Source organism: Diadema antillarum, unplaced genomic scaffold, assembly GCF_040938485.1.
Source record: "Diadema antillarum isolate AM-2024a unplaced genomic scaffold, OU_Dant_1.0 seq00000519_RagTag, whole genome shotgun sequence".
NCBI classification, from domain to species: domain Eukaryota; kingdom Metazoa; phylum Echinodermata; class Echinoidea; order Diadematoida; family Diadematidae; genus Diadema; species Diadema antillarum.
The window spans coordinates 259,407-274,598 of record NW_027271471.1 but is presented as its reverse complement, the minus strand read 5'-3'; the positions used below and the strand labels follow the sequence as shown (position 1 = coordinate 274,598).

At 38.7% G+C, this 15,192-nt stretch overlaps 1 protein-coding gene across 1 annotated transcript; it reads left to right on the top strand.

The window, feature by feature from the left end:
• Positions 1 to 823: 823 nt before the first annotated feature.
• On the top strand, positions 824 to 12,888 carry LOC139734258 (protein arginine N-methyltransferase 1-like). Its single transcript, XM_071645054.1, has 10 exons — positions 824 to 910; positions 2,960 to 3,097; positions 4,067 to 4,222; positions 5,209 to 5,272; positions 7,131 to 7,276; positions 7,737 to 7,824; positions 8,595 to 8,710; positions 9,734 to 9,884; positions 10,577 to 10,698; positions 12,459 to 12,888. Exons 1-10 carry the CDS (start codon positions 893 to 895, stop codon positions 12,540 to 12,542), a joined length of 1,083 nt encoding a protein of 360 aa, XP_071501155.1. The 5' UTR covers positions 824 to 892; the 3' UTR covers positions 12,543 to 12,888.
• The last annotated feature ends 2,304 nt before the right edge of the window (positions 12,889 to 15,192 follow it).

Sequence of the window (15,192 nt, the reverse complement as noted above, 5' to 3'; positions counted from 1 at the left end):
AATCAAGTGGAAGGTGTTTGGAAACAAGCAGAACGGCACAGCCTTACATTAAAGACCAAAAGAGAGAAACAATACTTCAATACCTTATTATCATGAATTATGTTAATAGAATAATACATTAATGTGGTATGTTATCAAAATGTCTATGCTATCAGAATAATTATCATGTAATGTTTGTATTGAAATGTTATGAGATAATTAAAAACAAATATGTGTATTCCTATAATAATTTTTCTGCATTCAGTGAATCCACATTTAGGTCTATTGTACTTTTTTGCATCGAAAGGGATAAAATGCTGAGATTTGTTATGAGGAATAAAAGGAGATAAGAAAAGAAAAACGAGCATCAAAGTCCTTAGAGCAAGAAGCGGAGAAGGAAGAATACTGTAACTGAAAACATAATAGCCCAATAAATATCGCTCTTTAAATCGTTGGATTATTATTATATTTAAGTTTTTTACGACTACACTATCATCAGAGTGTCAGTGACGGAAGCTACTGCAGTTCAAGAATACACTTTAAATTCCTGTATAAGGAGTAATGCACATGTATATTTAGTAATCTCTACAGTTACACAGAGTTTTCAAACGTCAACTAAAATACTGAAGACATTCGGCGCTCGGCCGAGGGGGTGGCTTGGACAGCAGCAACTGGGACACTCAATACGTTGAGGGCGCTATACACAATATGGCAATCATATCAAGAAATAAAATTCAGTCACGCTGCGCTCTGTTTTGCATGCATGCAATGCATGCATACATGATCGCATGCGCGTGAGCTGAAACTCGTTGATCGCACATGTTTCAAGCTGTCATCGCCGAGTTGCACCGTCAAAAAGCCGGTTCGACAGTACATTGAAAAATTGTCTTTTGTCATTGATAAAACACCTAAGATGTCGGAACAGATGGAGGTATGTATTAGTGATAACTTGCTGACTTGCCCATGTAGCATATCGTAGTTATATGAATAATGTCTGCGTGAAAATTCCACGCTGTTAGCCCAATTGAGTGAGTGTGATTCTTGGCACAACACGATTTCATATGCGTGGTTCACGTTATCAATGGAATCCTTTGTCACACATCGCGCAGCTGTTACAGTGTTAGCGTATCTCCTCTACAGTAGGCACCTACTAACTCGAATGAACTGGTTAGTGTTACTGTGTTAGTGTTTATTGCGGCTCCGCGACTAAAGCTGGAAAGCACTGGAATGTGGGTGTTGGAAGTTCAAACTATTTGTGCTCATGACATTGCTTGACAGCTCTTTCATAATTTTAGAAATTATGGACTTGTGCCATGCTCTGCTCTAGTCTGAGCTCTGCTCACTTCGCACGGTAAAAAATTAGACTCTGAAGTACTTATTCAGTCATGCATCTCTCCAGGATGTCGCCTGATGACACTGATGTCTCACAAAATGAAGAGTACAAAGACTTCTATTAATTGCTATTTATCTAACGTTAGGCCCTAGATAAAGTTAAAAATAAAACCGCACTGGCCTCACACAGACCCGTCCCTACCCCACTTGATGTATCTCTTGGATATGGCTTGGGATCACTGGGACCAGAAGAGGCCAAAAATTACAGGATTTTCCCCTAAAATTTGAGTCTGTTGTTGTATATAGGCCAAATAAATAGGGCCTGGCTGCCCTATCTGTGCCTGTTGTAGATCTGACTAAATGCAAGCCGCAGGCCGCACATGCCATGGCCTTGGTTTAGCCAGTGCTACAATGTAATATGTATGCTTTTGCGCATGGTCGAACCTTGGCACGTGGGAGGTCGAACCTTGGTGCTGGTGCCAATACATGTAGACATCTACTTCTTTATTGCAGTATTGACTGCTACTATTTGAGAAAATACTCTGTAGAGTATGTCGATCTGTTGTAAAATGTACTTCTTTGACAGGAATGCATCAACTTCTGACTTGAATCTATTGGTACAAATGCAGGGTTCGAAATTGGCGATGGTCCGTGGGCCATTGGCCACCCAAAATCATGTCGGACTAGCCAAAAATCATACAATTCTGAAGTAACTAGTCCGTCTGGCTAGCCAAAATATTGCTTCAGTGTCAAAATTGATTCTAAGTAGTCCGCCTGGCTAGTTAAAAAAAAAGTTAAGTGCGACCCCTGCAAATGTGTAATTGTAGTTGCTTCCACAGCTGACTCTGACTTTGGTAGCATACAGAGTCTCCAACTCTCCCGTTTTCGACGGGAGATCTCCCGCCGAAAATCCATTTTTGCAAAATCTCCCATTCTCCCGCTTGAGATTTAATTTCTCCCGCCCTGGCTCTTTGTCTCCCGTTGGAGAGGATTTCTTACTTATTTCTATCGTATGTTGAAAAAATAAGCCTTAGATAGCACCAGAGAGCATCTAGAACCCTAGGAACTTCGCGCCTCGCACACATCAAGTTGGAGTCTCCCGTTTGCTAGGGGTTTCAGGCGGGAGAATCTCCAGATCAGAAGGTGCTTTGGGTTGGAGTCTCTGAGCATATTCCAGTTGGATAACCTAAACCCTAACCCTATAAACTCTAGTCTAACCCTAGCTCCCGAAAGCTACCTAACTTTAATAATGATTACTTATATCACTTGATTTTTGTTTTCCAATTTTCGTTCTTGTCAAGCCTCTACTCTAGTCTAGCCCTTGGTGCTCTCTTAATTCAGCAGAGATGACTTGACTGCTGAATTACAATGTATGTGTATATCAAGGACTATGATTAAGAATGAGATGTGATTACATGAAATTACATCAAACTATCTTTTTGTAGCAGTTTTTTTTTTCCATAGAAGTGTACAGGATATCATTTGAAATATTGGTCATCTGCTGAAATTGCTAATCAAATTTGAGTTGGAAAATTATTCCCTGCATGCAATAGGATTCGACTTCAGGCAGTAAAAGTTGTATCCCCTTCAAGACCAGTCCATATGATATGATGCTAATGAATTGAACCCTGAACCCTCCCCTCAGCAGACTCAAGCACCTGTAGCTGTGCCAGTCAATGGGGAGATGGGGCAGGGAGAAGGACACACGGATAAGAAACCAAAGACAGATGAGATGACGTCGAAGGACTACTACTTCGACTCATACGCTCACTTCGGAATCCATGAGGTAAGCTCATGTTCATGCAAGTGTTTTGCGACAATTTGTAAATCTGCCCACAAGTGATTTAAATAAAAAGTTTGCGCGTATCACTCAATGCAATTTATGTAAGGTCAAAGGCTATGAAGAACTTAATTTTTGCCCCTCCTTTCTGTGTTCGCAGTGTCTCCTTGTGTTTCTCCAATTTGTCTTGTTCTTTCACAGTTATCCTTGCTTCCTCTCTCTTCAAAATCCAATGTGTTTGTTCACTTTTATGTTTTTGCTGTCTCTCTGTTTCGTCCTCTCGTTCTTTCTCTCTGTTCCGCCCTCTATCTCTCCCTCTGTGCCATGAGGGATCTGTCATACATTCGTTCATTCAAACATTCTTTCATGCATTCATTCATTCATTCATTCATTCTTTCATTCATTCATTCATTCATTCATTCATTCATTCATTCATTCATTCATTTCATTTCAGCATGGTACAAGCTTTAGTCTGGGCTGTTCTTCAGCATGTCTTTGCATATAATGAAGATTTAAAAAAAAGAGAGAGAGAAAAAAAAAACCAGATACAGTCAAACCTGTCTTAGCAACCACCTGTCTATATCGCCTACCTGTCCTACATGTATGGCTACTATAAACAATATCCCCTGGGAGAAAAAAAAAGCATAGTTGAGAACCTGTCTATAGCGGCCACCTGTCTAAAATGGCCACTTTTTTCATCTCCCTTGGGTGGCCGCTGTAGACATTTTTGACTGTACGATGATGTAAATTTTCATGGTGTGGAAATTTTTGTTCATTTCACGTAGTCAGAAGCTAGCGCAAAAAAAAAAAAAAAAAAACATGAATATTTTTGCATGCCATATGTTCCTGTAGTTAATGTCCTGATTCTGTGGAATAAAAAACACAAAATTCATCTCACGCAGCCGAGCACAAAAAAATTACTCGCACAAAAATATCCACTTTTACAGTATATTCTATGTCATGTACATCTTGCAGGAGATGCTGAAGGACGAGGTGAGAACGTTGACCTACCGCAACGCTATGTACCACAACAGACATCTGTTCAAAGGGAAGATAGTCTTGGATGTTGGGTGTGGCACTGGGATCCTATGTATGTTTGCTGCCAAGGCTGGCGCTGCAAAGGTCATTGGGGTAAGCATGACCCTTCACTTAGTCTACCTTCCAGCCTGTTGCTCAAATTTATTTACTTCTCCTTTGATTTATTTATCTTTTTTTCTTTTTTGTTGCTTTTTCCCTCTCTGGAGTATAGGCCAAGAGAATTGTCTAAGCCTTGATGAAATAATAATGCTAAGGATAAGATGAATAGATGTTTCCTCTCTTGATAATGTGATAAATGCATTGTTACATGCAACATGTATGTAAATATTGAGTTACATAAAAATATACCCTTGAATGTGAACAATTCACGCTCCAACAATGTACAGTGAAAGTCTTTCAGTGACATGATTTACCTCAAGTGATATTTCCCTTGGACATTAAGTGTTAGAATTAGTTGTTTGATTAAGAGGATGATGAGTTTGGTCATAGCTATCTTGAAATTGACAGCGTAATCTTCAAACCAGAATACATGTAAAGCTGGACTGTTTTTTGGTTGTTGTTGTTGTTGTTTATTTTTTTTTGGGGGGGGATATCTTTCATGTACATGTATCTGAACATTGCTATACAGCTCAGCAAATCTGGACATTTTTTTAGCACGCTACCACAAAGTGAAGCTCCATTTGTAGCTAGTATCCAGTAATTTACTGATTTACTTATAACTGTTTTTTATTAAAGACAATATTGAATTCTATTACTCTCTGTCTGAAAATGTCAAAGGGTAGCATTGGTTGATCTAGTTTTTCATTTTGAAAAACCGTAGGGACGTAAATACAGATAAAATCTGAGAGGATTTCAAATCCTCAGTGATGAACTTGTCTGTAACTGGTGTCGAATGTTTGCTATAACATCAGAAGATACAAAACAATCAGAGACATCAGTGCTTGGTACATGAGTGTGTAAAGGGAGTATACTGTGTATCAATATTTGTTTTTTTGAGGCTTCATGGAAGATGCAGGTCATTCACATCGGTGCATTGTTCAAATCTTGTGATATCTTCAACAATCTCTTCACTTTTTCAGATTGAGTGTTCAAGTATTGTAGACCACGCTGAAAAGATCATCAAGTCTAACAAACTGGACCACGGTAAGTACCATTTCTTCAAGATCTTCTTTTAGATGTCTTTCATCAAGGAACTTCACTGTTGCATGGAGCTATTGTTACCAAGCATAAAAACAATTTAATGACTGTTATTAATATTCATAATATCATACAAATTATCATCTTTATCATCAGTCGGATTTTGTCATGATGATGATGATGACAGTTGATGTTGTTGTTATGCCTCCACCACGAAGTGGTGCCAGAGGCATTATGTTTTCGGGTTGTCCGTACGTCCGTCCATCCGTCCGTCCATCCGTCTGTCTGTCCTTCCGTCCGTCCGTCTGTCCTTCCGTCCGTCCGTAATGAATTTTGTGGACAGCGTAACTAAAAAACCTTTTGAGGTATCCTGATGGAACTCGGCATATATGTGTATTAGGGGGTGAAGTTGTGCCTATCAACTTTTGGGTGCACATGCTCAAGGTCAAAGGTCAAAAGGTCAAGGTCAAATGCTCAAAATTTCACTATTTCACCCATATCTATGCAATACCTGAAGATGTTTTCTTGAAACCTAGTGTATACATGTATTACCCAATTAAGATTCTCTGGTGAAAGTTTGGTGTCATGAGGTCAAAGGACAAAAGGTCAAGTAAAAATTTTAAAATTTCACTTTTTTTCTCCATATCTTGGAAATGTTCCAAGATGTCCTCATGGAACATAGTATATATGCATGTACTGACTGGCAGTGATTATTTAGGGAATTTTGGGTTCATGGGGTCAGAGGTCAGGGGTCAAAGGTCAAGGGCAACACTTCAAAATTTTACTATTTCCCTCATATTTATGCAATGCCTGCAGGATTTTTTTTTTTTTTTTAACTTGGTGTATGCATGTTTAACCAAATAGAGACTCTCTGGGAAGTTGTTGTTTTTTTTCCCCCAAAAAGGTCAAAGGTCAAAAGGTCAAAGATCAAGTGAAAGCTCTGAACTTTACCTCTTCCTCAATATCTCGGAAGTGGCTCAAGTTATCTTGAAACTTAGTACATATTCATGCATGTTCTGCCTCACAGTGATTCTCTTATGAATTTTAGGATCAAAGGTCAAGGGTCAAAGGCCAGATGAAAATGGTAACAATTTACTATTCAATACAGAAATTGCACTTTTTCTCCGTACCTTGAAAATTACTCAGTGCATAAACCCATAAAAGGGTCAAAGTCAAGTAAAAGTCCTAAAATCCCCTAATACATGCTCTCCCATTCATCCAATTAAACCTAGGTCAAGGAAGATGAACATTCAACACATTTGTGATAAACATGTTATTTTAATATTTTGCCAATTTTGTGAAAATGTAATCACACATTGTCCACATGTACTATAGACCTATTAGGAAAATCATGCATTGTGGCGGAGGCATACCAGTCACCATAGTGACATTTCTAGTTTTTATTATCATAACTGGAGGGCGTGACACTACCAGTAACTTCTTTCCTTTGATGGCCCAGTAGGGCTACTAAAATACTTCAATTTGAAATTTTGGTGGCCGGAAAATAGCCCGAAGTAAAAGGAAATTATATTCATTTTGAATTTCAGCTGCCTGTTGGGGCCACCAAGCAAAAGTCTTTGTGAAATTTCGTGGCCTGACATCAATTTGTAGTGGCCTTGGCCACTTGGCACTGGCCAATGGGCCATGGCCAATTCCAAGCCCTGTTATCACTGTTATTATTACAATTATCATTTAAATTTGCTTATTACTGTCATTTTTATACAGTAACATTTGGAAATGATAAAATGTTAAACGTATATGTCTGTGCTTGTAAAATTACCATTGAGGTAGAGTACAATTGTACATGTAGGTGATTCACACCAATATTTTACTCTGTTGTTGTTGCCCGTTTTATATTTTTCAGTCATTCAGATTGTGAGGGGTAAAGTGGAGGAGGTGACACTGCCCGTCGAGAAGGTGGACATCATCATCAGCGAGTGGATGGGATACTGCCTCTTCTACGAGTCCATGCTCAACACCGTCCTCTACGCCCGCGACAAGTGGTTAGACGTAAGGTCAACAAACTTTGTGCCTTCTTGCCAGCACCAGTGGCATGTGTCTCGAGCAAACTGGCAACATGCGGTTCAGTTTCGTATTCAACCATTCAGAGCATGCTCATTGCAGCTTGCACAGGAGAGAATTGTGTGGTGACTGTGACTTATGCATGTGTGTAGATCAAATGGCAATTCTTTCTTCTTCTTTTTGTACTGGTTGTTGCTATGTGGGGCAAGTCATGTAGAAGACCATTGACAAGCTCCGAGTTGAAGATAAATACCTTACATTGTTGAAATTTTCCAAGGAGGCAAATACAGCTTGATAACATTGCACTCGTGTGTATGTGCACTGTGTGTCTGGTAGTCATTTTCAGTTTTAAATGAAGTTAGCACTTTGCAGTATCAGGATACAATGTAATACAGTTGTCCTGCCTTTACTGATGTGAACGTTCGTATTACTCCGTTTGTCTCCACAGAAGGAAAATGGTCTCATCTTCCCCGACAGAGCGACACTTCACGTAACGGCGATCGAAGACAGGCAGTACAAGGATGAAAAGATAAATTGTAAGTGGGGCCACTTTCACTGACAGTGAAATGTCAGTTTTGGAAAACATAAAGATATATGGTTAATGGTGTAAAGCAACTTGTGCCAAAGCCACCAGAAAAAAAAAAAAAATTATGTTTATATAGATCTGTATATTCATTTATTTAATTTCTTTTCTTTTTTTTAACAAGGAAGTATCACTAGTAATGAGATGAATTCGGTGGTCCCTAATTTTCCATACTGTATTTAGCTGGTCTCTGGTTTAATAACATGTACAACAAGGTATTGGTCATAACGAGGTAAAATTGGCAATTCTGTTGACCTTGTCATGACCGGGCTTCCCTGTATATCGTGAAACAATGCTATTTATTTTTTCATCGCTGACAGAAAATAGACATTCTAAACAATGTAGAACGAAACAGAGGAAGGAGGGTTATGAGTTGTAACAGTGTACTTTTTGAAATCCGTGAACAACAAGGCCCCTTCTCCAAGTCCGGGAAAAGGTAAAAATGTCCAAACCCATTGTATCACATAAAAATTCACTTAATGGTGCTGATATGATGTCAAATCAACATGAAGTTCATGTAATTTCATTTCATTTGACTTATGTAAACCTTCCCATACTTTGTTTTTATTATTTTTCTTTTTTCAAGTTTTACATCTTGCATCATCCATGAAAGAAAGTTTCCATTACCGTAGTTTCTCACAAAGTCCTTTCGTGGGAACAAACTCCAAAGAGACGTTCATTGATCTTGGTGCACTTTGCTGCACGCATGATTCTCTCCTTCAGGGTGGGACAATGTGTACGGCTTCGACATGAGCTGTATCAGGGAGGTGGCCATCTCAGAGCCCCTCGTCGATGTCGTGGACCCGAAGCAGATGGTGACAAACTCCTGCCTGATTAAGGTAAGAGCCGGCCGTCGTCAGCCCTGCTGCTGCCCTGTGCCCCTCCCGTAAAGCTCTGCTCTAGGAAAATGACTTGCCATGGATACTGCAACCTTTTTTTGAAAAGCTTACAGCAATTCCGTGGCATTCTGAATTTTGCTGACAACGCTGTGCAGTCAAATTTTGAATGATTAAGATATATTCAGTGTGGGTCCCCATCCAGACATTCAATTATCCCAAGCATCCATGGAAAAAATTGATATTGGTAGTTTGTTTACTGGTACAGTAGCATAGTACATACTAGCAAACAATATATGCAAACGTGCAGTGGATATATTGGCTGTAACAGTGTATAAACCGTACCGCAAATTTTGTCTCAATTTAGTGGGAAAAAAAGTTGTAGTTGATTCAGTGAGTGTTAATACGGTATTTACTTGCTATTGACTTCAGATATGCCTGAGCTGTAGCTCTGAAACATTCTCACAGAGTCATGAGAATGTCCTATTGGAGAAAAATCATGATGAACTCTTCCTTTTCAGACCATTTAGAACATTTCTAATTATTTACTGATGATATGAATTGCTTCTGATATATTTAAAAAAAGATAAATATTACTACAAACTGGCTTCATGACACAGAAAAAAAAAACCAGAAAACTTTTTTTTACCTTTGCTGTGTAGATATTGTTTCAAAACAAGCAATGTGAGTTTATGTTAATCTAGTTTCAAATCTTTCTGGTGTTGGGTAAAAACCTCTGGCACATTAGGCATTTTGGGGCTGGCACATTAAGAGTTTACCCCCCATGTCTGACCATTTACATTTTGTAAGTGTATCTGGTGAAGCTGATTTCATTGGCACATTGACACAGCATGGATTTTACTTCTGTGACACTGAAATAAACTGTAAAACACAGTATATGCGAAATGTATGCGAAATTCACGAAATTGAAATGCACGCGAACAGTCCTCGTTTTACAGTACCTGGTAATTCATGAATCCTCTTTCTCCCTCAACCCCCTCCCCCCTCCTTTTTTCCCCTCCTCAGGAGATCAGCATGTACACAGTAAAGGTGGAGGACTTGTCGTTTGAGACGCCCTTTCAGCTCACGGTAACACGTAACGACTACATCCAGGCGCTGGTCACGTACTTCAACATTGACTTCACCATGTGCCATAAACGCACTGGCTTCTCAACATGTGAGTATCCATCTGCCCAGTTCCATTGCTGTGCCTTTGCCATACTGTCATTTGTGTCTCCTCAGTGAATATTTCAAAGTGGTGAATAAGTTTAGACTGGAAAGTTGGAGATGTTTTGGACATTTATGTATGCCACCTTTCAAAGTCTATGGCCCACTGATGACAAACATGATAAACAGAAAATTCCAAGCTTTGCTGTGATGTAAATTTTATGACAAAGCTATGACTTTGACACTTTCAGTGTACTGGGGCGTACTGCGATGTATCGATTGGTTTGTGGGAGGTTGTGAGTTTGAGTAAAATATGCAAAGTTGGCAAGCTTTCTCCCAAATGGAGTGTGCAAACTGGGCACAAAAAGAACACTGTAAAAATGAAATTTTTTGCAGTGTGGAAATTTTTGAGCATTTTGCTCTACCAAAAACCAGCGTGAAAATAAAAACATGAATATTTTTGCATGTCATGTTCCACTGATGAATGTCTTGATTCCGCGAAAGTGATAACAAGTGAAATTCATCTTACACCGCTGAGGGCGAAAAATTACTCACGCGAAAATATCCTCTTTTACAAGTAGAAGCCAATTAGTGAATGTTATATGAAATAGCATGTTTGAGTGCCCCCAGGACCCCAGTGTGGTGGAAAGGTCATAGGTTTGATACATGACTCTAGCTCTTATCACTCCCAACCTTCTCCAGCTCCGGATTCACATTACACCCACTGGAAACAGACGGTCTTCTACCTGGACGACTACATCACTGCCAAGCGGGGGGAGGAGATGTACGGCGTGTTTGCCATGAAACCCAATGCCAAAAACAATGTAAGTACGCACAAACGCACACAGGCACACATGCACCAGACCCCCAGCCCGTACTCTTCGGAGCACTTTAAGCTACATCTTCATCTATGACAAGTTGATGAGCATGTACTGATTGACAGAAGTTAGCGACCATTGCCGGATTGTTTTCAATATAAATGCTAAGGTTAATTTGACAGTTCTTGGGCTGTAGTAACTGAGAAAAGTTAAAGGGATGGTATTGTTCTGGTTGAGATGCGTGTAGGGATTCAGGTTTTAACTTTTACTGAGATAACTTGAAACCACCTAAATGAAATATGAAAGAGCAACATTCAAAGAGGAATTCAAAGTTTGTATTTGATAAAAAACGGTTCTAAAATAACTGAGACATCCAAAATCAAAGCAAAACAAAGAGATCCTAATGGGTCCCACCTTTTATTAGCCTTACTTTATTTTGGCACATCTTGGCCATTTCAAAACCAATATTCATCAAGTAAACTTTGAATTCCTATTTCAATTGTATGTTCTTTAATATTTCATCCAAGTGGTTTCTAGTTAGCTCACAAAAAGTTAAAGCCTGAATTCCCATCTCAACCAAAATGTTACCATCCCTTTAAACATGCTCCTTTGCTAAAGATGTCTGCGCATCTGGCGTTAGTACCTTAAATGTTCGTTCCCTGTATATTTGCTACCTTTTATCCTATAGCCCACAAAAAGGTTTAAAATGAGATTTTCAATTAAGCTCAAATTTTGAGAAAGATCAACAACTTGAAGTTGATATGTAACTTTTGTAGAAATTTTAACATTTCTCAGGCAATGAATTTGTGTGATGGAAACAAAAATCCAACCTGCTAGAGTTATCTTCTCTTTGAAAACAAAAACAAAAACAAAAACAAACAAACAAACACACACACACACACACACACACACACACACACACACACACAAAAGCTCTGCAATATTGCATCTATGGAATTGAACTACTAATACTAACTCCTTATTGTGCGTAGAACAAAAATTATGATAGCTTCTATTAAAGTCTAATGGCCAGACAGCATCGGGACTCTCCATTCGGAAAATGTCCAAATCCAAAATCACTTTCTTGAACCAAAACACACAGTTTCTGCTGTGTGTTTTTTGTGATGCATTTTCACACATGAATTGTGCTATTATTAACTTATCATGATTCATTCTTTATGTGAAGAAAATGAATACACTTTCTCCTTCCTACACACTTTCCAAAGCTAAAGCTTCATTACCTGTCAGTGTAGAAATATGCATCAGGTAACATTCAGGAGTACAGGAAATAGCGTATGTTCCCCCAAAAATACAACGGGACCCTCCGTAATGATAACTTTAAGAATAGTGAATCAGTCCAAATACGATTTCAAGGTATGAAACTGTAACTTATTGCTCACATCTTACAGAAAACCCCATGAGGATTTTTGTAGAGCATGTCAGGAATCCCTTCCCTCCAAGTTCTGTCCATTGCGGTCACTCATAAACATGCAGTTCCAAGAGCATCCAAGTGCTAACCTCGCAAGAATCAGACCAATGACCTGCTTAACAAAGATCCATATTTCTCTTTGACCACTTAACGAAACTGAATGGGGTTTTCTGCAAATATAGCTAAGATGTTATATTTTAAGACCCTGAAATAGCATTCAGACGATTTAATTCTATTGGCAGTTACCATTATGAAAATCCAATGGTAGTTTTTTTGGTGGGGATATACTGTAGTTGATAACAAAAACTTGTTTGTTTCTTCCTGTCTTTCATCACAGAGGGATCTGGACTTTGTCATCGATGTCGACTTCGTAGGCGAGCTGTCGAGCTACAAGTCCAAGTTTTCTTATCACATGCGATAAGCACCTTTTGTCAGCAGAGTAGGAGTGGTGTAAATACGGCATTCTAGTTTGGACACACTTTTTTTTTCTTTTTTTTTTAAAGACAATAACACAAGAGAAAAAAGGAATAGAAACATCCCGACTTTGAAACTAAAACCAAAACAGGGCAGTTTAACATCACAAAGGTGGCTGATGCCAGATTGGACTTTTAATAGTGCAAGTTATGTACGAAATTCGACCTGTTTGAAATGGTTACAGTGTTAGCACCTTTTATGGACTCTAAAATGATGCTTGCCCATTCTCTGTCATAGTCTTGAAACAGACCACCCAGTTGTTAGTACCCCCCCCCCCCCCCCATCAAAGTTAAAACCAGCTTGCACTAGTGCCTTTCTGGATTCAACATAAAAGTTTCAGTGATAACATGGCTTGTGTGTTAATTTGTGGATGTAATATTGTTATTAGTAATGAGGATGATAACACAGCAATATTCTTGCTAGTGAAATAATAATACTTGAATTCTTAGTGAGCTAGTTTAGTCTGAAAAGTTCAAGTGGGCAGTTATTAACAAAGATTTTTTTTTTTTTTGTCTGAATTGTACTAGTAATATTCTCCTAAAGCTTGCAACACATTTCCATGTGAAGAAACAAAAGCATTATAGGTTATTCTACGCATCGCTTAATTGTTATAAAGCAGAACAATTTTCATTTAGGTGCTTCTTGGTCCGGTTTTATCGGCTACATTGTATGTATACCTCCTAACAATCTTATCTTATGTCTCATGGTCATAACAGTATTCACCGTGACATTGTTCTTATTTCAGTAGTCATGTAAACCCTTGTGATTTACCGGCATATTTGCTTACGTTTGATGCAACATAATTTGCATTTTCTGTATTCGGCGTGGAATGGATGATGCATTAATGCATCAAATCGTTTGGCAAGTCAGCAGGAGAAAGTATGAGCTTGTCATCGTTAAACTAACATAGTCTCTAAATTTTACTGCATGATAATTGTATTCTGTATTGGTGAAAAATGGAAATGAACTGGTAGAATTCACAAAATCTACACAAAGTGAGAGAAAAAAGAACAGAAAAGAAAAAAACCTGTCATACTTCGCAGATATAAAAGCCAGAGTGTGATAGACTATACAAATAGACACATGTCTTGGAGGCCCTCAAAGCTAATCCCCCCCCCCCCCACCTCCAAGTTTTCCCTGTTCCTAGATAAAAGTCTGCAAGAATGCATGAATTTATGAAAGGTGAACTTGCAGTATTCAGGTGAGCACAAGACCCACAGATCTTGTGTTTTTTTTCCCCCCACACAATAATGTGACTGCGCATTTTGTCAATGTGTGTACACACCGACTCACTGAGGTACGCAGGGGAACGACAATCATGAAGCAGTCCAGATTTTGCCTACTGGAATTTTGCATGACTAAATTATTGCGCGAGGTGGCGATGGTAGGCCGCGACAATGATGACTTGAACTACGGATCATTTGGTGCTCTTCCAGTACTACTTGAAGCATGTTTCATTCAAAGCCAGTAGGTTTAACCTGTTTAATGCAGACTGATTTTCCTACAACACACATTTCCCATAGACACCTTCTCGAGTATACCCGGGACTTCTCCTCATCGGGTCAAACGTCTAGACAATGGCCAGTGTTACAGGGGAATCCCATTGTGGTGTGGTCAGATACAGCAATAATTGTCCTGTAGCGTAATAAGACATTGGTTCCCAACTAATCTTAACATACTTCCCTGTTGAAATTGCCAATTTCTTTGAATGCGTGACAAATGCCAAGCCAAGTTAACAATTATCAGCAAAGAGAAATTTGTGTGGACATCATGTGGAAAATGTTGGTCTTAAACAAGGGGGTCAAAATCATGCACCATGTCAAAACCAGCAAACCACTCTTGAGTAGTACTACTTTCTATATTCTATAATGAATTAAAACAGTATTAGCCCAGTTACAATGAATTAATTTTGTACCTTTATTGAATGTTACTTGGATGAATCAGAACTTACATCAATTGATTTCTCTCTGTACTGCTCTATCACTGCTTGCTTGCAGCAAAAGTACATGTTTATTCTCATGTCTTTGACAATGAGCATCAATGATAAAGGGATTCTTTTTCCGCTTCTTTTTTCGTTCCTTTTTTTTGGTGAAAATGCTCTAGCCACTTTCCTGCTGCATTTCCTGTTTTTCTGTTTATTGATATTGTGTCATACTATGTATGAAACACTATCATACCACATGTTCTTACAGTGTTTATTATTCATGCACCTTCCAGGTGAATGGACACAACAAGTAAATTAGCCAGACCTGATGACTCATGATAATGGGATTCCCCAGTATATATACACTTATCTCCATTCCTTGCAAATTGTATGAATGTTGGCTGTGAGTAGAGGGTTTCTTGACTAAGGAATTAGAAGCATTTTCTAGTAGAAAGATTCACTTTAGGCAAGAAATGTCCATGTTGAGTGTTTGAAGACATGCCATTATTATGGACACATGTACTGTAAATAAACTTATTTTTGCAAGGGTTTAATTTTCCGGAATCACTTTTGGAGTGCGAATTCAAGAACATGCGAAAATGTCACCATGCACTTACGATATTCTCAGTGTTAATTTGCGAGAACAACATCTCGCGAAAAGCCCATGACCTCC

Bases quoted from the DNA above. Each gene is read 5' to 3' on its own strand.
- LOC139734258 (XM_071645054.1), top strand. The intron at 3,098-4,066 runs GTAAGCTCATGT...TACATCTTGCAG, and splicing joins CTCACTTCGGAATCCATGAG to GAGATGCTGAAGGACGAGGT. The intron at 10,699-12,458 runs GTAAGTACGCAC...CTTTCATCACAG, and splicing joins AACCCAATGCCAAAAACAAT to AGGGATCTGGACTTTGTCAT.